The following is a 14,079-nucleotide window of genomic DNA, read 5'->3' on the forward strand; positions in this document are numbered from 1 at the left end:
ACAAAACAATTTGTTTCTGCTCTCATATTAAAAAGGAAAGACAAAAATATTTTACAACCAACGCTGTTTGTTTTTTTGTCATTGCTATATGAACAAGACTAGTACATGTATGTCTGTGTATGTGTTATATATATATGAATCCTTTGCATTATTCACTAACTAAGTTTAATCAAGACATAATACCATAATAATTCTGACTAGAATTGTATATTACCTCGTATATGGAGTCCAATCACTCATTAACTGCTTTGGACACACACACAAGACACAAGTCTTGCTATGACAAGCGAGGTTGCATAAAGTAACAATTATATTAAGGTATTTCAAGTACAGCTACTACTGAATTACAGGAATGGGAAGATTATGAAAGGGTGATAAATGCTCTCATGTGAATTTGTTCACATCTGGGCAGCACTTGTTTGATTGATCATCGTAATGGAGGAAGATGGCACCAAATGCAACAGTGTGGCTCAGTGGAAGTTTTTCTTTTGTTTTGAGACCACTCTGGAGCTCTGTGGTACAGAGGATGCATAGATAATAATTCATAGTGTTAATTCATTGCACACAGAGACAAAACTCATCCACTAATATACAGATACAGGTTCTTCCAACTGTTGAGTCATTTGAGAACTGCAGATGAGCGCAGGGCGAGAAAGGACCTTGTAGTCCACGTCCATCAGAGCTCCTCTCCATGTTTTTTGAGCGTTGGTGCACTGCAACCAAAACAACCACCATGTCCTGCATTGATGAGGTATGTTCCTGTTACATCCTCGTCAGGGAAGCATTAGTGTTTACACTACAAATGACATGAGGTCACATGCATCCCAGACCACCTCAGCAAGTGGTTTGAGTGACTGGATCCCAATGCGTCTTGGTTGTTGTTTACACTTGTATTTCCATCTTTGCACTACTGTCAAGAGTAGTCCACGTACATCAGAGCTCCTCTCCATGTTTTCTGGGCATTGGTGCACTGCAACCAAAACAACCACCATGTCTTGCATTGATGAGGTATGTTCCTGTTACATCGTTGTTAGGGAAGCATTAGCGTCCCAGACCAACGCAGCAAGTGGTTTGGGTGACTGGATCCCAATGCGTCTTGTGTGCAAGATCTTGTGTGGCACCATCCAAGCTATTTCAAGGAAGAATGAAGCTGTTGTGGAGGCTCATGGCTTCAGTTTTATAAACACACATATTCTTTTAATTTGCCATCCATCGTAATGTTCTCAGTAACTGTATGTTAATAAACTTGTACTGCCTCTTCCCAGAGTGCACTGCTGATAAAACCTTTGTTCCTGCAGTTACAAAGAGCTGGAGGAATGGAAAATCATTGTTTGGAAATGTATATCTAATCCATTTTTGCTTCACTAGACTTAGCAAACACGCTCACTGGACAAATATGAAATTGTACCTGAAAGTGTTGTCATGTCATTCAGGATTACGTTTTGTGTGTGCAGTGTCAGTATGTGTGTCCATGTGTGTCCATGTGTGTCCATGGTTCCTGGTTCTGACAGGCAGGATGGCGCAACAAGAAACTGTATTTAAGAGCTACGCTTTCTCCTGCTTAACACTTGGCCAAGGAACAAGACCCAGAGAACAAGAAAAGAAGATAATTCTGCAACAGGTTTGCGATAAACTCTTATTATTTTCTGTCCTATCTTTAATGGATTGACAGTCACGAGGAGTCATAGTTTCTCCCTGCACGTCTAATTAACATGTTTGTGTCCTTTTATCAAAGGTCAACTTTAACACCTGGATGAACTTCACCATGAAGATGCTAACTGTGTCTGTGCTTCTTGTTGCCCTGATGCTTCTGACTCAGGCTACTGGTGAGTATGAGTTTTCAGGCAGGGTTTGTGTCTGAGTGTTCTGAATATTGTGTTTAAAGGAGAAAAGGCAAAGATGGAGAACCAGAGATCCAATTTTTTTTGCACAATCAATCAAGAAAAGTCACTTTCTGTTGTGTCAAACTGTCCAGCTGAGCTCTGATTTATAATTGCCAATGCAGCCTCCATAACACTGAAGACTTACATGGGACTAATATCATCACATGACCTCTGTGTTTGATGAAACATGGTCGATAATTTGTTGTGGAATTTTTACTTTACGATCTATGTACATTGCACATCCACAGAGGATTACGATAACAGGTGACCTCTAAAATTATTACTAGAGGTCCCCAACGAGTGAATGTTTGCAATTAATCAAAGTCTGTAAGATCAAAAATATCAAAATGGTCAATACACTGAATCAACTTGGAAGATGAATTTCACCATTTTAATATTTCTGTCTCTGTTCTGCGGCCTGATTATGGCAGAAGATGGTGTTAAGGCTCCTGAAAGGAGAGAAATCAGTAAAAACAGTCATGCTTTCCTGACATGTGTGAGCTCCTGAAAGAGTTTGGTATCATGAGACACAAACTGGGAGTTCTGGAAACCAGTCTGAAGGACAGTGAAACCAGATCCTTGAACTGAAGAACAAAGGTAAACTGACATTTTTGCTCTGATTGATTCAAAGACTTCACTGTATGGAAATACGTCTACAAAATAATGAGATTACAATGTTTTGCGTCACATAGAAAGACCCATGATCGTATTCAGTGCAGCAACGGGTGGGAATGAACTCACTGGACCCTTCAACACCAACACAACTTTAGTCTACAGAGCAATGAAAACGAACATTGGCAATGCTTATCATAAATTCACAGGTGAGTACAGCTGTAATGACATTTTCTGTATTCTATTTACAAATAAATATGGAAAATGTAATTAAAATTTGAAGGTTTTAAGTTCAAAGCTGTCAGACTCGCTGAGAGCTGCTCTGCTGCACTGAACTATGTGTATCACTAATCACACAGTCAATTATCGTTCATCATTAACAACATACAGAAATCCACGGATGTACTTTTTAAACTCACTAAAGCAGAGACAACCAAGTGAAAAGTAAAATGCAGGCTCACACACATCAGTAATCTCAGTAAACAGGAGGTGTGTTTTATTTGAATAAACCTGTAATGGACACACTCAAAACAAATACTTGGTTTATCACTGTTTAATTTTGTAATCTTGTGATGGTGCTGGCTGAGTATACATGTCCCGCTTCACTGACACTGATTCAACTCCCATGTTTGACTTAGGTACACCTGGTCAGCCAAAATAAACTTTATTGTCTCCAGATAGAAACACAAGTTTGACAAAAAAAAAAAAAGAACACAATTTTACTGACGGGTGAGACAGAACATCACGCCACTTGGCTGTAACACACCATAAAGGCTTCATTGACAGATATGAATTGTTGCTTTGTAAAGAGCTGCAGACATGGATCAGATGTCTTTATTAGCAAACAATGATAACCGCTCATAAGTTCCTGGGAACTTAAGGGACATCAGTATTAATGTTACAACACAAGAATCACAAACACAGAGCAGACACAGTGGCATTTCTCATTTATGTGCCGGTTTATTCTGACAATATGTTCACTTGTACAGTAAATACTGCTGTGAAATCACAAATAAAATAGTGAAACTTACTTTCATAGCAATCAGCTCTGCTCCACTGTTATACATAACAACTTGCTTGACATAATTCATTTGGTAAACAGATGTTTTCCACTTCATAGTATGTATAACAGGCATTAGACAATTCAAAGAAATCAGGGAAGAAAGAGGCCAATCAGAACTCTACACTGTGACTCGCCAAGCCGATTAGCAAACGATCAGGTTTTGTACACACTTTTGTGCAAATATGCAAATGTGCATGTTCCACTAGACGGTCAAAGGGTTCTGTGCACAGTTATTATGTGTTGCCATGTTTGTTCCACACTGGCTAGCTAAGAAACAAAACTGTCAAGAGCTAATATACAGATACAGGCTCTTCCAACTATTGAGACTGACTGGACAAAGTCCTTTGAGAACTGCAGATGAGCGAAGGGCGAGAAAGGACCTTGTAGTCCACGTCCATCAGAGCTCCTCTCCATGTTTTCTGGGCACTGGCGCACTGCAACCAAAACAATCCCCATGTCCTGCATTGATGAGGTATGTTCCTGTTACATCCATGTCAGGGAAGCATTAGCGTTTACACTACAAATGACATGAGGTCACATGCATCCCAGACCACCTCAGCAAGTGGTTTGAGTGACTGGATCCCAATGCCTCTTGGTGGTTGCTGTGCACTTGTGATCTGGTCAATGCACCACTTTCTGTGGGAACCTGGTAGAACGGTTCCTATACCAGTTGGTGATGCTCTCTTTTAGGATGTTTTCCACAAAGGTTCCCTAAAAAGAGCCTACATTTCTGGAGCTGTCTGAGGTGGAAAGGGAGTTTCCTCACCTTTCTTGCCTCCTAAGTGTCCTGTTGATCCTCAGGGGTGTGCCGTTCACTAAGAGGTTGTTAGCCTTGCACCATAATGACAGGTCCCCCACCTTTTCCCGATAGGCCTTCAACGCATTCTTCCACGTCCATCAGAGCTCCTCTCCATGTTTTTTGAGCGTTGGTGCACTGCAACCAAAACAACCCCCATGTCCTGCATTGATGAGGTACGTTCCTGTTACATCCTTGACAGGGAAGCATTAGCGTCCCAGACTAACGCAGCAAGTGGTTTGGGTGACTGGATCCCAATGCCTCTTGGTGGTTGCTGTGCACATGTGATCTGGTCAATGCATCACTTTCTGTGGGAACCTGGTAGAACAGTTCCTATACCAGTTGGTGATGCTCTCGTTTAGGATGTTTTCCACAAAGGTTCCCTAAAAAGAGCCTACATTTCTGGAGCTGTCTGAGGTGGAAAGGGAGTTTCCTCACCTTTCTTGCCTCCCAAGTGTCCCGTTGATCCTCAGGGGTGTGCCGTTCACTAAGAGGTTGTTAGCCTTGCACCATAAAGACAGGTCCCCCACCTTTTCCCGATAGGCCTTCAACGCATTCTTCCACGTCCATCAGAGCTCCTCTCCATGTTTTTTGAGCGCTGGTGCACTGCAACCAAAACAACCCCCATGTCCTGCATTGATGAGGTATGTTCCTGTTACATCCTCGTCAGGGAAGCATTAGCGTCCCAGACCAACACAGCAAGTGGTTTGGGTGACTGGATCCCAATGCGTCTTGTGTGCAAGATCTTGTGTGGCACCATCCAAGCTACTTCAAGGAACAATGAAGCTGTTGTGGAGGCTCATGGCTTCAGTTTTATAAACACACATATTCTTTTAATTTGCCACCTATCATAATGTTCTCAGTAACTGTATGTTAATAAACTTGTACTGCCTCTTCCCAGAGTGCACTGCTGATAAAACCTTTGTTCCTGGAGTTACAAAGAGCTGGAAGAATTCCAAATTATAGTATGGAAATGTATATCTAATCCATTTTTGCTTCACTAGACTTAGCAAACACCCTCCCTGGACAAATATGAAATTGTACCTGAAAGTGTTGACATGTGCATTCAGGTTTGTATTTTGTGTGTGCAGTGTCAGTAAGTGTGTCCATGGTTCCTGGTTCTGACACGCAGGATGGCACAACAAGAAACTGTATTTAAGAGCTACGCTTTCTCCTGCTTATTAGTTTACCGAGGAAGAACACAGAGAAGAAGAGAAGATAATTCTGCAACAGGTTTGCGATAAACTCTTATTATTTTCTGTCCTATGTTTAATGGATTGACAGTCACGAGGAGTCATAATTTCTCCCTGCACGTCTAATTAACATGTCTGTGTCTTTTTATCAAAGGTCAACTTTAACACCTGGATGAACTTCACCATGAAGATGCCAACTGTGTCTGTGCTTCTTGTTGCCCTGATGCTTCTGACTCAGGCTGCTGGTGAGTATGAGTTTTCAGGCAGGGTTTGTGTCTGAGTGTTCTGAATATTGTGTTTAAAAGGCAAAGATGGCGAGCCAGAGATCCAATTTTTTTACCCAAAAAAAAAAAAAATTCACTTTCTGTTTTGTCAAACTGTCCAGCTGACCTCTGATTTATAATTGCCAATGCAGCCTCCATAACACTGAAGACTCACATGGGACGAATATCATCACATGACCTCTGTGTTTGATGAAACATGGTCGATAATTTGTGGTGGAATTTTTACTTTACGATCTATGTACATTGCACATCCACAGAGGATTACGATAACAGGTGACCTCTGAAATTATTACTAGAGGTCCCCAACGAGTGAATGTTTTCAATTAATCAAAGTCTGTAAGATCAATAATATCAAAATGGTCAATACATTGAATCAACTTGGAAGATGAATTTCACCATTTTAATATTTCTGTCTCTGTTCTGTGGCCTGATTATGGCAGAAGATGGTGTTCACGCTCTTGGAACGGGAACAATCAGTGAAAAACACTCTTGCTCTCCTGACATGTGTGAGCTCATGAAAGAGTTTGGTATCATGAGACAAAAACTGGGAGTTCTGGAAACCAGCCTGAAGGACAGTGACACCAGGCTGAAGAACAGTGAAAACCAGATCCTTGAACTGAAGAACAACGGTAAACTGACATTTTTGCTCTGATTGAGTCAGTGACTTCACTGTATGTAAACACGTCTACAAAATAATGACATTACAATGTTTTGCGTCACATAGAGAGACCCATGATCGTATTCAGTGCTGCAATTGGTGGGGATGGAAACATTGGACCCTTCAACACTGACACAACTTTAGTCTACAGAGCAGTGAAAACGAACATTGGCAATGCTTACAGTAAAATCACGGGTGAGTACAGCTGTAATGACATTTCCTGTATTCTATTTACAAATAAGTAAAATGTTTGCAGTGATGTAGATGTGCCAAATGTAATTAAAATTTGAAGGTTTTTCAGTTCAAAGCACGATTTCCAGACAGGTGAGGTCTTAATCTTCAATGACTTCTCAATTGTTTTCACCAGATGTTTTGTGCAGTGCAGGAAAAACCTTTTTCTCTTATCTTTACCACAAGATCTGACACTTACAGTGTGATCCACCCAGTTTCAAACACACTCTCCAGGATGGAATAAAATGTTGGAGTAAAATACTGTTTCCACAGGTATCTTCACTGCACCTGTCGAAGGCATGTACTACTTCACCTTCTTTTATCACGCAAGAGGAGCTCACCCTGCGGTTCTAATCCTCATGAGGAACAATCACGGGGTTGTGATGACCGGTGACCACAGTACATCCTCTGATGGGGCTGATAATGGAGGAAATGCAGCGTTCCTGCAGCTGCAACGAGGGGACCATGTGTATGTGCGCTTGTTTGCAGATACACATGTTTGGCGAAATGGTTTTATTACCACCTTCAGTGGTTTTCTGGTTGGTCATGTTTGAAAAACAGTGAATAAAATTATGACTCGCCTGAATTTACAAATACAATTTTACTTTTAAGAGATCTGAAATCATCTACATATTTGAAATTCTATAATGTGTCTTCACTTTAATTTCTTTCAATTATTAAAGTTGTTCTAGAAGCTACTGCAGGTTAAAGAGTGCACCTACTTACAGTGCAATTTGGATGAGTACAATGCAATAGACCTCAGACTTTCAGACTGGAAAATGACATCAGAATTAACAACAACACCTCATCTGTGAGCTGATAGTTGATCTATTTCAAATGAGTTAAACTTCTGTTGTGTCTCATCATAGAAGCATTTCTATTGGCCTTCCTCTACACCTGTTGATGTTTCGAACTTTCTGTGTTTTTTTTTCAATTAACTCAAAAGTAAGAATGCAAAAGTGGTGTGTAGACTATGTGGCCTGCTATCTTTTGATTAAACCAATAAAATTCCTTCATGCATCCAATGTGTTCGCATCATTTCCAGTATGAGTCACAAAACTGGAGCAGTGATGCAGTGCTCCGGTTTACATAATGCATTAAAAACATTCTAAAACAGCATATAAACATTAAAATACGTAATATCCAAGTTTGCTTCCTGCATGGTTTCATATAAGGGACAAATATAATGATCCTATGGGAAACGTTTGCTGTCAACCAGGGAGGAGATTTTCAAAGAAGTAGAGGACTTGCATCTCTGCTGATGAACAGGGGTGCATCTTAAAATCCTTTGTTACCGTATTTACATGCTAATCTCTCACCTCGCAGGTTCACAGTGAAAGTGAGCAAAGAGGCTAACAGAGGCTAACCTCCCATCATTTTCTACCTTATGTCACAGACCGGTTTCAATGACGTGTTTTCTACTTGATGAAGAGAAGAAACAAACACTTTCTTGTACTATTTTAAAGAGAATAAACCGGAACTCACTGGACAGTCTTAAGATTATTACAATTTTGGAAAACTATTAAGGTACCAGAAAATAAAAATCTACAAAACAATTTGTTTCTGCTCTCATATTAAAAAGGAAAGACAAAAATATTTTACAACCAACGCTGTTTGTTTTTTGTCATTGCTATGTCTGTGGTTGCGTGTGTTCGTTATATATATTTGAATCCTTTGCATTATCCACTAACTAAGTTTAATCAAGACATAATACCATAATAATTCTGACTAGAATTGTATATTACCTCGTATATATGGAGTCCAATCACTCATTAACTGCTTTGCACACACACAAGACACAAGTCTTGCTATGACAAGCGAGGCTGCATAAAGTAACAATTATATTAAGGTATTTCAAGTACAGCTACTACTGAATTAAAGAAATGGGAAAATTATGAAAGGGTGACAAATGCTCTCATGTGGATTTGTTCACATCTGGGCAGCACTTGTTTGATTGATCATCGTAATGGAGGAAGATGGCACCAAATGCAACAGTGTGGCTCAGTGGAAGTTTTTCTTTTGTTTTGAGACCACTCTGGAGCTCTGTGGTACAGAGGATGCATAGATAATAATTCATAGTGTTAATTCATTGCACACAGAGACAAAACTCATCCACTAATATACAGATACAGGTTCTTCCAACTGTTGAGATTGACTGGACAAAGTCCTTTGAGAACTGCAGATGAGTGAAGGGAGAGAAAGGACCTTGTAGTCCACGTCCATCAGAGCTCCTCTCCATGTTTTTTGAGCGTTGGTGCACTGCAACCAAAACAACCCCCATGTCCTGCATTGATGAGGTATGTTCCTGTTACATCCTTGACAGGGACGCATTAGCGTTTACACTACAAATGACATGAGGTCACATGCATCCCAGACCACCTCAGCAAGTGGTTTGAGTGACTGGATCCCAATGCGTCTTGGTGGTTGTTTACACTTGTATTTCCATCTTTGCACTACTGTCAAGAGTAGTCCAAGTCCGTCAGAGCTCCTCTCCATGTTTTCTGGGCATTGGTGCACTGCAACTAAAACAACCACCATGTCCTGCATTGATGAGGTATGTTCCTGTTACATCGTTGTTAGGGAAGCATTAGCGTCCCAGAACAACGCAGCAAGTGGTTTGGGTGACTGGATCCCAATGCGTCTTGTGTGCAAGATCTTGTGTGGCACCATCCAAGCTACTTCAAGGAACAATGAAGCTGTTGTGGAGGCTCATGGCTTCAGTTTTATAAACACACATGTTCTTTTAATTTGTCACCGATCATAATGTTCTCAGTAACTTATGTTAATAAACTTGTACCGCCTCTTCCCAGAGTGCACTGCTGATAAAATCTTTGCTCCTGAAGTTACAAAGAGCTGGAAGAATGGAAAATCATTGTTTGGAAATGGATATCTAATCCATTTTTGCTTCACTAGACTTAGCAAACACGCTCCCTGGACAAATATAAAATTGTACCTGAAAGTGCTGTCATGTCATTCAGGATTACGTTTTGTGTGTGCAGTGTCAGTATGTGTGTCCATGTGTGTCCATGGTTCCTGGTTCTGACAGGCAGGATGGCGCAACAAGAAACTGTATTTAAGAGCTACGCCTTGTCCTGCTTAACACTTGGCCGAGGAAGGACCCCGAGAAGAAGAAGAGAAGATCATTCTGCAACAGGTTTGCGATAAACTCTCATTATTTTCTGTCCTATCTTTAATGGATTGACAGTCACGAGGAGTCATAGTTTCTCCCTGCACGTCTAATTAACATGTCTGTGTCTTTTTATCGTAGGTCAACTTTAACACCTGGATGAGCTTCACCATGAAGATGCTAACTGTGTCTGTGCTTCTTGTTGCCCTGATGCTTCTGACTCAGGCTACTGGTGAGTATGAGTTTTCAGGCAGGGTTTGTGTTTGAGCGTTCTGAATATTGTGTTTAAAGGAGAAAAGGCAAAGATGGAGAGCCAGAGATCCAGTTTTGTTCACAAACAATCAAGAAAAGTCACTTTCTGTTGTGTCAAACTGTCCAGCTGAGCTCTGATTTATAATTGCCAATGCAGCCTCCATAACACTGAAGACTCACATGGGACGAATATCATCACATGACCTCTGTGTTTGATGAAACATGGTCGATAATTTGTGGTGGAATTTTTACTTTATGATCTATGTACATTGCACATCCACAGAGGATTACGATAACAGGTGACCTCTGAAATTATTACTAGAGGTTCCCAACGAGTGAATGTTTTCAATTAATAAAAGTCTGTAAGATCAAAAATATCAAAATGGTCAATACATTGAATCAACTTGGAAGATGAATTTCACCATCTTAATATTTCTGTCTCTGTTCTGCGGCCTGATTATGGCAGATGATGGTGTTAAGGCTCCTGAAAGGAGAGAAATCAGTAAAAACAGTCATGCTTTCCTGACATGTGTGAGCTCCTGAAAGAGTTTGGTATCATGAGACAAAAACTGGGAGTTCTGGAAACCAGTCTGAAGGACAGTGAAATCAGATCCTTGAACTGAAGAACAAAGGTAAACTGACATTTTTGCTCTGATTGATTCAAAGACTTCACTGTATGGAAATACGTCTACAAAATAATGAGATTTCAATGTTTTGCGTCACATAGAAAGACCCATGATCGTATTCAGTGCAGCAACGGGTGGGAATGAACTCACTGGACCCTTCAACACCGACACAACTTTAGTCTAAAGAGCAATGAAAACGAACATTGGCAATGCTTATCATAAATTCACAGGTGAGTACAGCTGTAATGACATTTTCTGTATTCTATTTACAAATAAATATGGAAAATGTAATTAAAATTTGAAGGTTTTAAGTTCAAAGCTGTCAGACTTGCTGAGAGCTGCTCTGCTGCACTGAACTATGTGTATCACTAATCACACAGTCAATTAGCATTCATCATTAACAACATACAGAAATCCACGGATGTACTTTTTAAATTCACTAAAGCAGAGACAACCAAGTGAAAAGTAAAATGCAGGCTCACACACATCAATAATCTCAGTAAACAGGAGGTGTGTATTATTTGAATAAACCTGTAATGGACACACTCAAAACAAATACTTGGTTTATCACTGTTTAATTTTGTAATCTTGTGATGGTGCTGGCTGAGTATACATGCCCCGCTTCACTGACACTGATTCAACTCCCATGTTTGACTTAGGTACACCTGGTCAGCCAAAATAAACTTTATTGTCTCCAGATAGAAACATAAGTTTGACAAAAAAAAAAAGAAAACAATTTTACTGACGGGTGAGACAGAACGTCACGCCACTTGGCTGTAACACACCATAAAGGCTTCATTGACAGATATGAATTGTTGCTTCGTAAAGAGCTGCAGACATGGATCAGACGTCCTTATTAGCAAACAATGATAACCGCTCATAAGTTCCTGGGAACTTAAGGGACATCAGTATTACTGTAACAACACAAGAATCACAAACACAGAGCAGACACAGTGGCATTTCTCATTTATGTGCCGGTTCATTCTGACAATATGTTCACTTGTACAGTAAATACTGCTGTGAAATCACATATAAAATAGTGAAACTTACTTTCATAGCAATCAGCTCTGCTCCACTGTTATACATAACAACTTGCTTGACATAATTCATTTGGTAAACAGATGTTTTCCACTTCATAGTATGTATAACAGGCATTAGACAATTCAAAGAAATCAGGGAAGAAAGAGGCCAATCAGAACTCTACACTGTGACTCGCCAAGCCGATTAGCAAACGATCAAGTTTTGTACACACTTTTGTGCAAATATGCAAATGTGCATGTTCCACTAGACGGTCAAAGGGTTCTGTGCACAGTTATTATGTGTTGCCATGTTTGTTCCACACTGGCTAGCTAAGAAATAAAACTGTCAAGAGCGAATATACAGATACAGGCTCTTCCAACTATTGAGACTGACTGGACAAAGTCCTTTGAGAACTGCAGATGAGCGAAGGGCGAGAAAGGACCTTGTAGTCCACGTCCATCAGAGCTCCTCTCCATGTTTTCTGGGCACTGGCGCACTGCAACCAAAACAATCCCCATGTCCTGCATTGATGAGGTATGTTCCTGTTACATCCATGTCAGGGAAGCATTAGTGTTTACACTACAAATGACATGAGGTCACATGCATCCCAGACCACCTCAGCAAGTGGTTTGAGTGACTGGATCCCAATGCCTCTTGGTGGTTGCTGTGCACTTGTGATCTGGTCAATGCACCACTTTCTGTGGGAACCTGGTAGAACGGTTCCTATACCAGTTGGTGATGCTCTCTTTTAGGATGTTTTCCACAAAGGTTCCCTAAAAAGAGCCTACATTTCTGGAGCTGTCTGAGGTGGAAAGGGAGTTTCCTCACCTTTCTTGCCTCCTAAGTGTCCTGTTGATCCTCAGGGGTGTGCCGTTCACTAAGAGGTTGTTAGCCTTGCACCATAATGACAGGTCCCCCACCTTTTCCCGATAGGCCTTCAACGCATTCTTCCACGTCCATCAGAGCTCCTCTCCATGTTTTTTGAGCGTTGGTGCACTGCAACCAAAACAACCCCCATGTCCTGCATTGATGAGGTACGTTCCTGTTACATCCTTGACAGGGAAGCATTAGCGTCCCAGACTAACGCAGCAAGTGGTTTGGGTGACTGGATCCCAATGCCTCTTGGTGGTTGCTGTGCACATGTGATCTGGTCAATGCACCACTTTCTGTGGGAACCTGGTAGAACAGTTCCTATACCAGTTGGTGATGCTCTCGTTTAGGATGTTTTCCACAAAGGTTCCCTAAAAAGAGCCTACATTTCTGGAGCTGTCTGAGGTGGAAAGGGAGTTTCCTCACCTTTCTTGCCTCCCAAGTGTCCCGTTGATCCTCAGGGGTGTGCCGTTCACTAAGAGGTTGTTAGCCTTGCACCATAAAGACAGGTCCCCCACCTTTTCCCGATAGGCCTTCAACGCATTCTTCCACGTCCATCAGAGCTCCTCTCCATGTTTTTTGAGCGCTGGTGCACTGCAACCAAAACAACCCCCATGTCCTGCATTGATGAGGTATGTTCCTGTTACATCCTCGTCAGGGAAGCATTAGCGTCCCAGACCAACACAGCAAGTGGTTTGGGTGACTGGATCCCAATGCGTCTTGTGTGCAAGATCTTGTGTGGCACCATCCAAGCTACTTCAAGGAACAATGAAGCTGTTGTGGAGGCTCATGGCTTCAGTTTTATAAACACACATATTCTTTTAATTTGCCACCTATCATAATGTTCTCAGTAACTGTATGTTAATAAACTTGTACTGCCTCTTCCCAGAGTGCACTGCTGATAAAACCTTTGTTCCTGGAGTTACAAAGAGCTGGAAGAATTGAAAATTATAGTATGGAAATGTATATCTAATCCATTTTTGCTTCACTAGACTTAGCAAACACCCTCCCTGGACAAATATGAAATTGTACCTGAAAGTGTTGACATGTGCATTCAGGTTTGTATTTTGTGTGTGCAGTGTCAGTAAGTGTGTCCATGGTTCCTGGTTCTGACACGCAGGATGGCACAACAAGAAACTGTATTTAAGAGCTACGCTTTCTCCTGCTTATTAGTTTACCGAGGAAGAACACAGAGAAGAAGAGAAGATAATTCTGCAACAGGTTTGCGATAAACTCTTATTATTTTCTGTCCTATCTTTAATTGATTGACAGTCACAAGGAGTCATAGTTTCTCCCTGCACGTCTAATTAACATGTCTGTGTCTTTTTATCAAAGGTCAACTTTAACACCTGGATGAACTTCACCATGAAGATGCCAACTGTGTCTGTGCTTCTTGTTGCCCTGATGCTTCTGACTCAGGCTGCTGGTGAGTATGAGTTTTCAGGCAGGGTTTGTGTCTGAGTG

General features: G+C 41.0%; 1 protein-coding gene and 2 long non-coding RNA genes across 5 annotated transcripts; all 3 read left to right on the plus strand.

Moving 5' to 3' along the window:
* Positions 1-1,596: 1,596 nt before the first annotated feature.
* LOC143317197 (uncharacterized) lies at positions 1,597-5,782 on the plus strand. 2 transcript variants are annotated; one of them, XR_013076643.1, is made up of 6 exons: positions 1,597-1,621; positions 1,736-1,826; positions 2,315-2,480; positions 2,576-2,704; positions 5,540-5,587; positions 5,702-5,782. It is a non-coding gene; the product is annotated as an uncharacterized LOC143317197 (long non-coding RNA). The 2 variants fall into 2 exon arrangements; XR_013076644.1 differs by having other exon boundaries at positions 2,318-2,480.
* Positions 5,783-5,958: 176 nt separating this feature from the next.
* Positions 5,959-7,274, plus strand: LOC143317196 (complement C1q tumor necrosis factor-related protein 3-like). The gene is made up of 3 exons (XM_076725231.1): positions 5,959-6,460; positions 6,556-6,684; positions 6,994-7,274. Exons 1-3 carry the CDS (start codon positions 6,217-6,219, stop codon positions 7,272-7,274), a joined length of 654 nt encoding a protein of 217 aa, XP_076581346.1. The 5' UTR covers positions 5,959-6,216.
* Positions 7,275-9,833: 2,559 nt separating this feature from the next.
* LOC143317199 (uncharacterized) lies at positions 9,834-14,025 on the plus strand. 2 transcript variants are annotated; one of them, XR_013076646.1, is made up of 4 exons: positions 9,834-9,874; positions 9,989-10,079; positions 13,695-13,836; positions 13,951-14,025. It is a non-coding gene; the product is annotated as an uncharacterized LOC143317199 (long non-coding RNA). The 2 variants fall into 2 exon arrangements; XR_013076645.1 differs by having other exon boundaries at positions 13,789-13,836.
* Positions 14,026-14,079: the final 54 nt, after the last annotated feature.

This window comes from Chaetodon auriga, chromosome 24 (genome assembly GCF_051107435.1).
Source record: "Chaetodon auriga isolate fChaAug3 chromosome 24, fChaAug3.hap1, whole genome shotgun sequence".
Taxonomy (NCBI): Eukaryota; Metazoa; Chordata; class Actinopteri; order Chaetodontiformes; family Chaetodontidae; genus Chaetodon; species Chaetodon auriga.

Coding starts and splice junctions, on each gene's coding strand:
- LOC143317196 (XM_076725231.1), top strand. CDS start 6,217: ATGAATTTCACCATTTTAATATTTCTGTCTCTGTTCTGTGGCCTGATT. Junction 6,461..6,555: donor CCTTGAACTGAAGAACAACG/GTAAACTGACAT, acceptor TGCGTCACATAG/AGAGACCCATGATCGTATTC. Junction 6,685..6,993: donor TGCTTACAGTAAAATCACGG/GTGAGTACAGCT, acceptor CTGTTTCCACAG/GTATCTTCACTGCACCTGTC.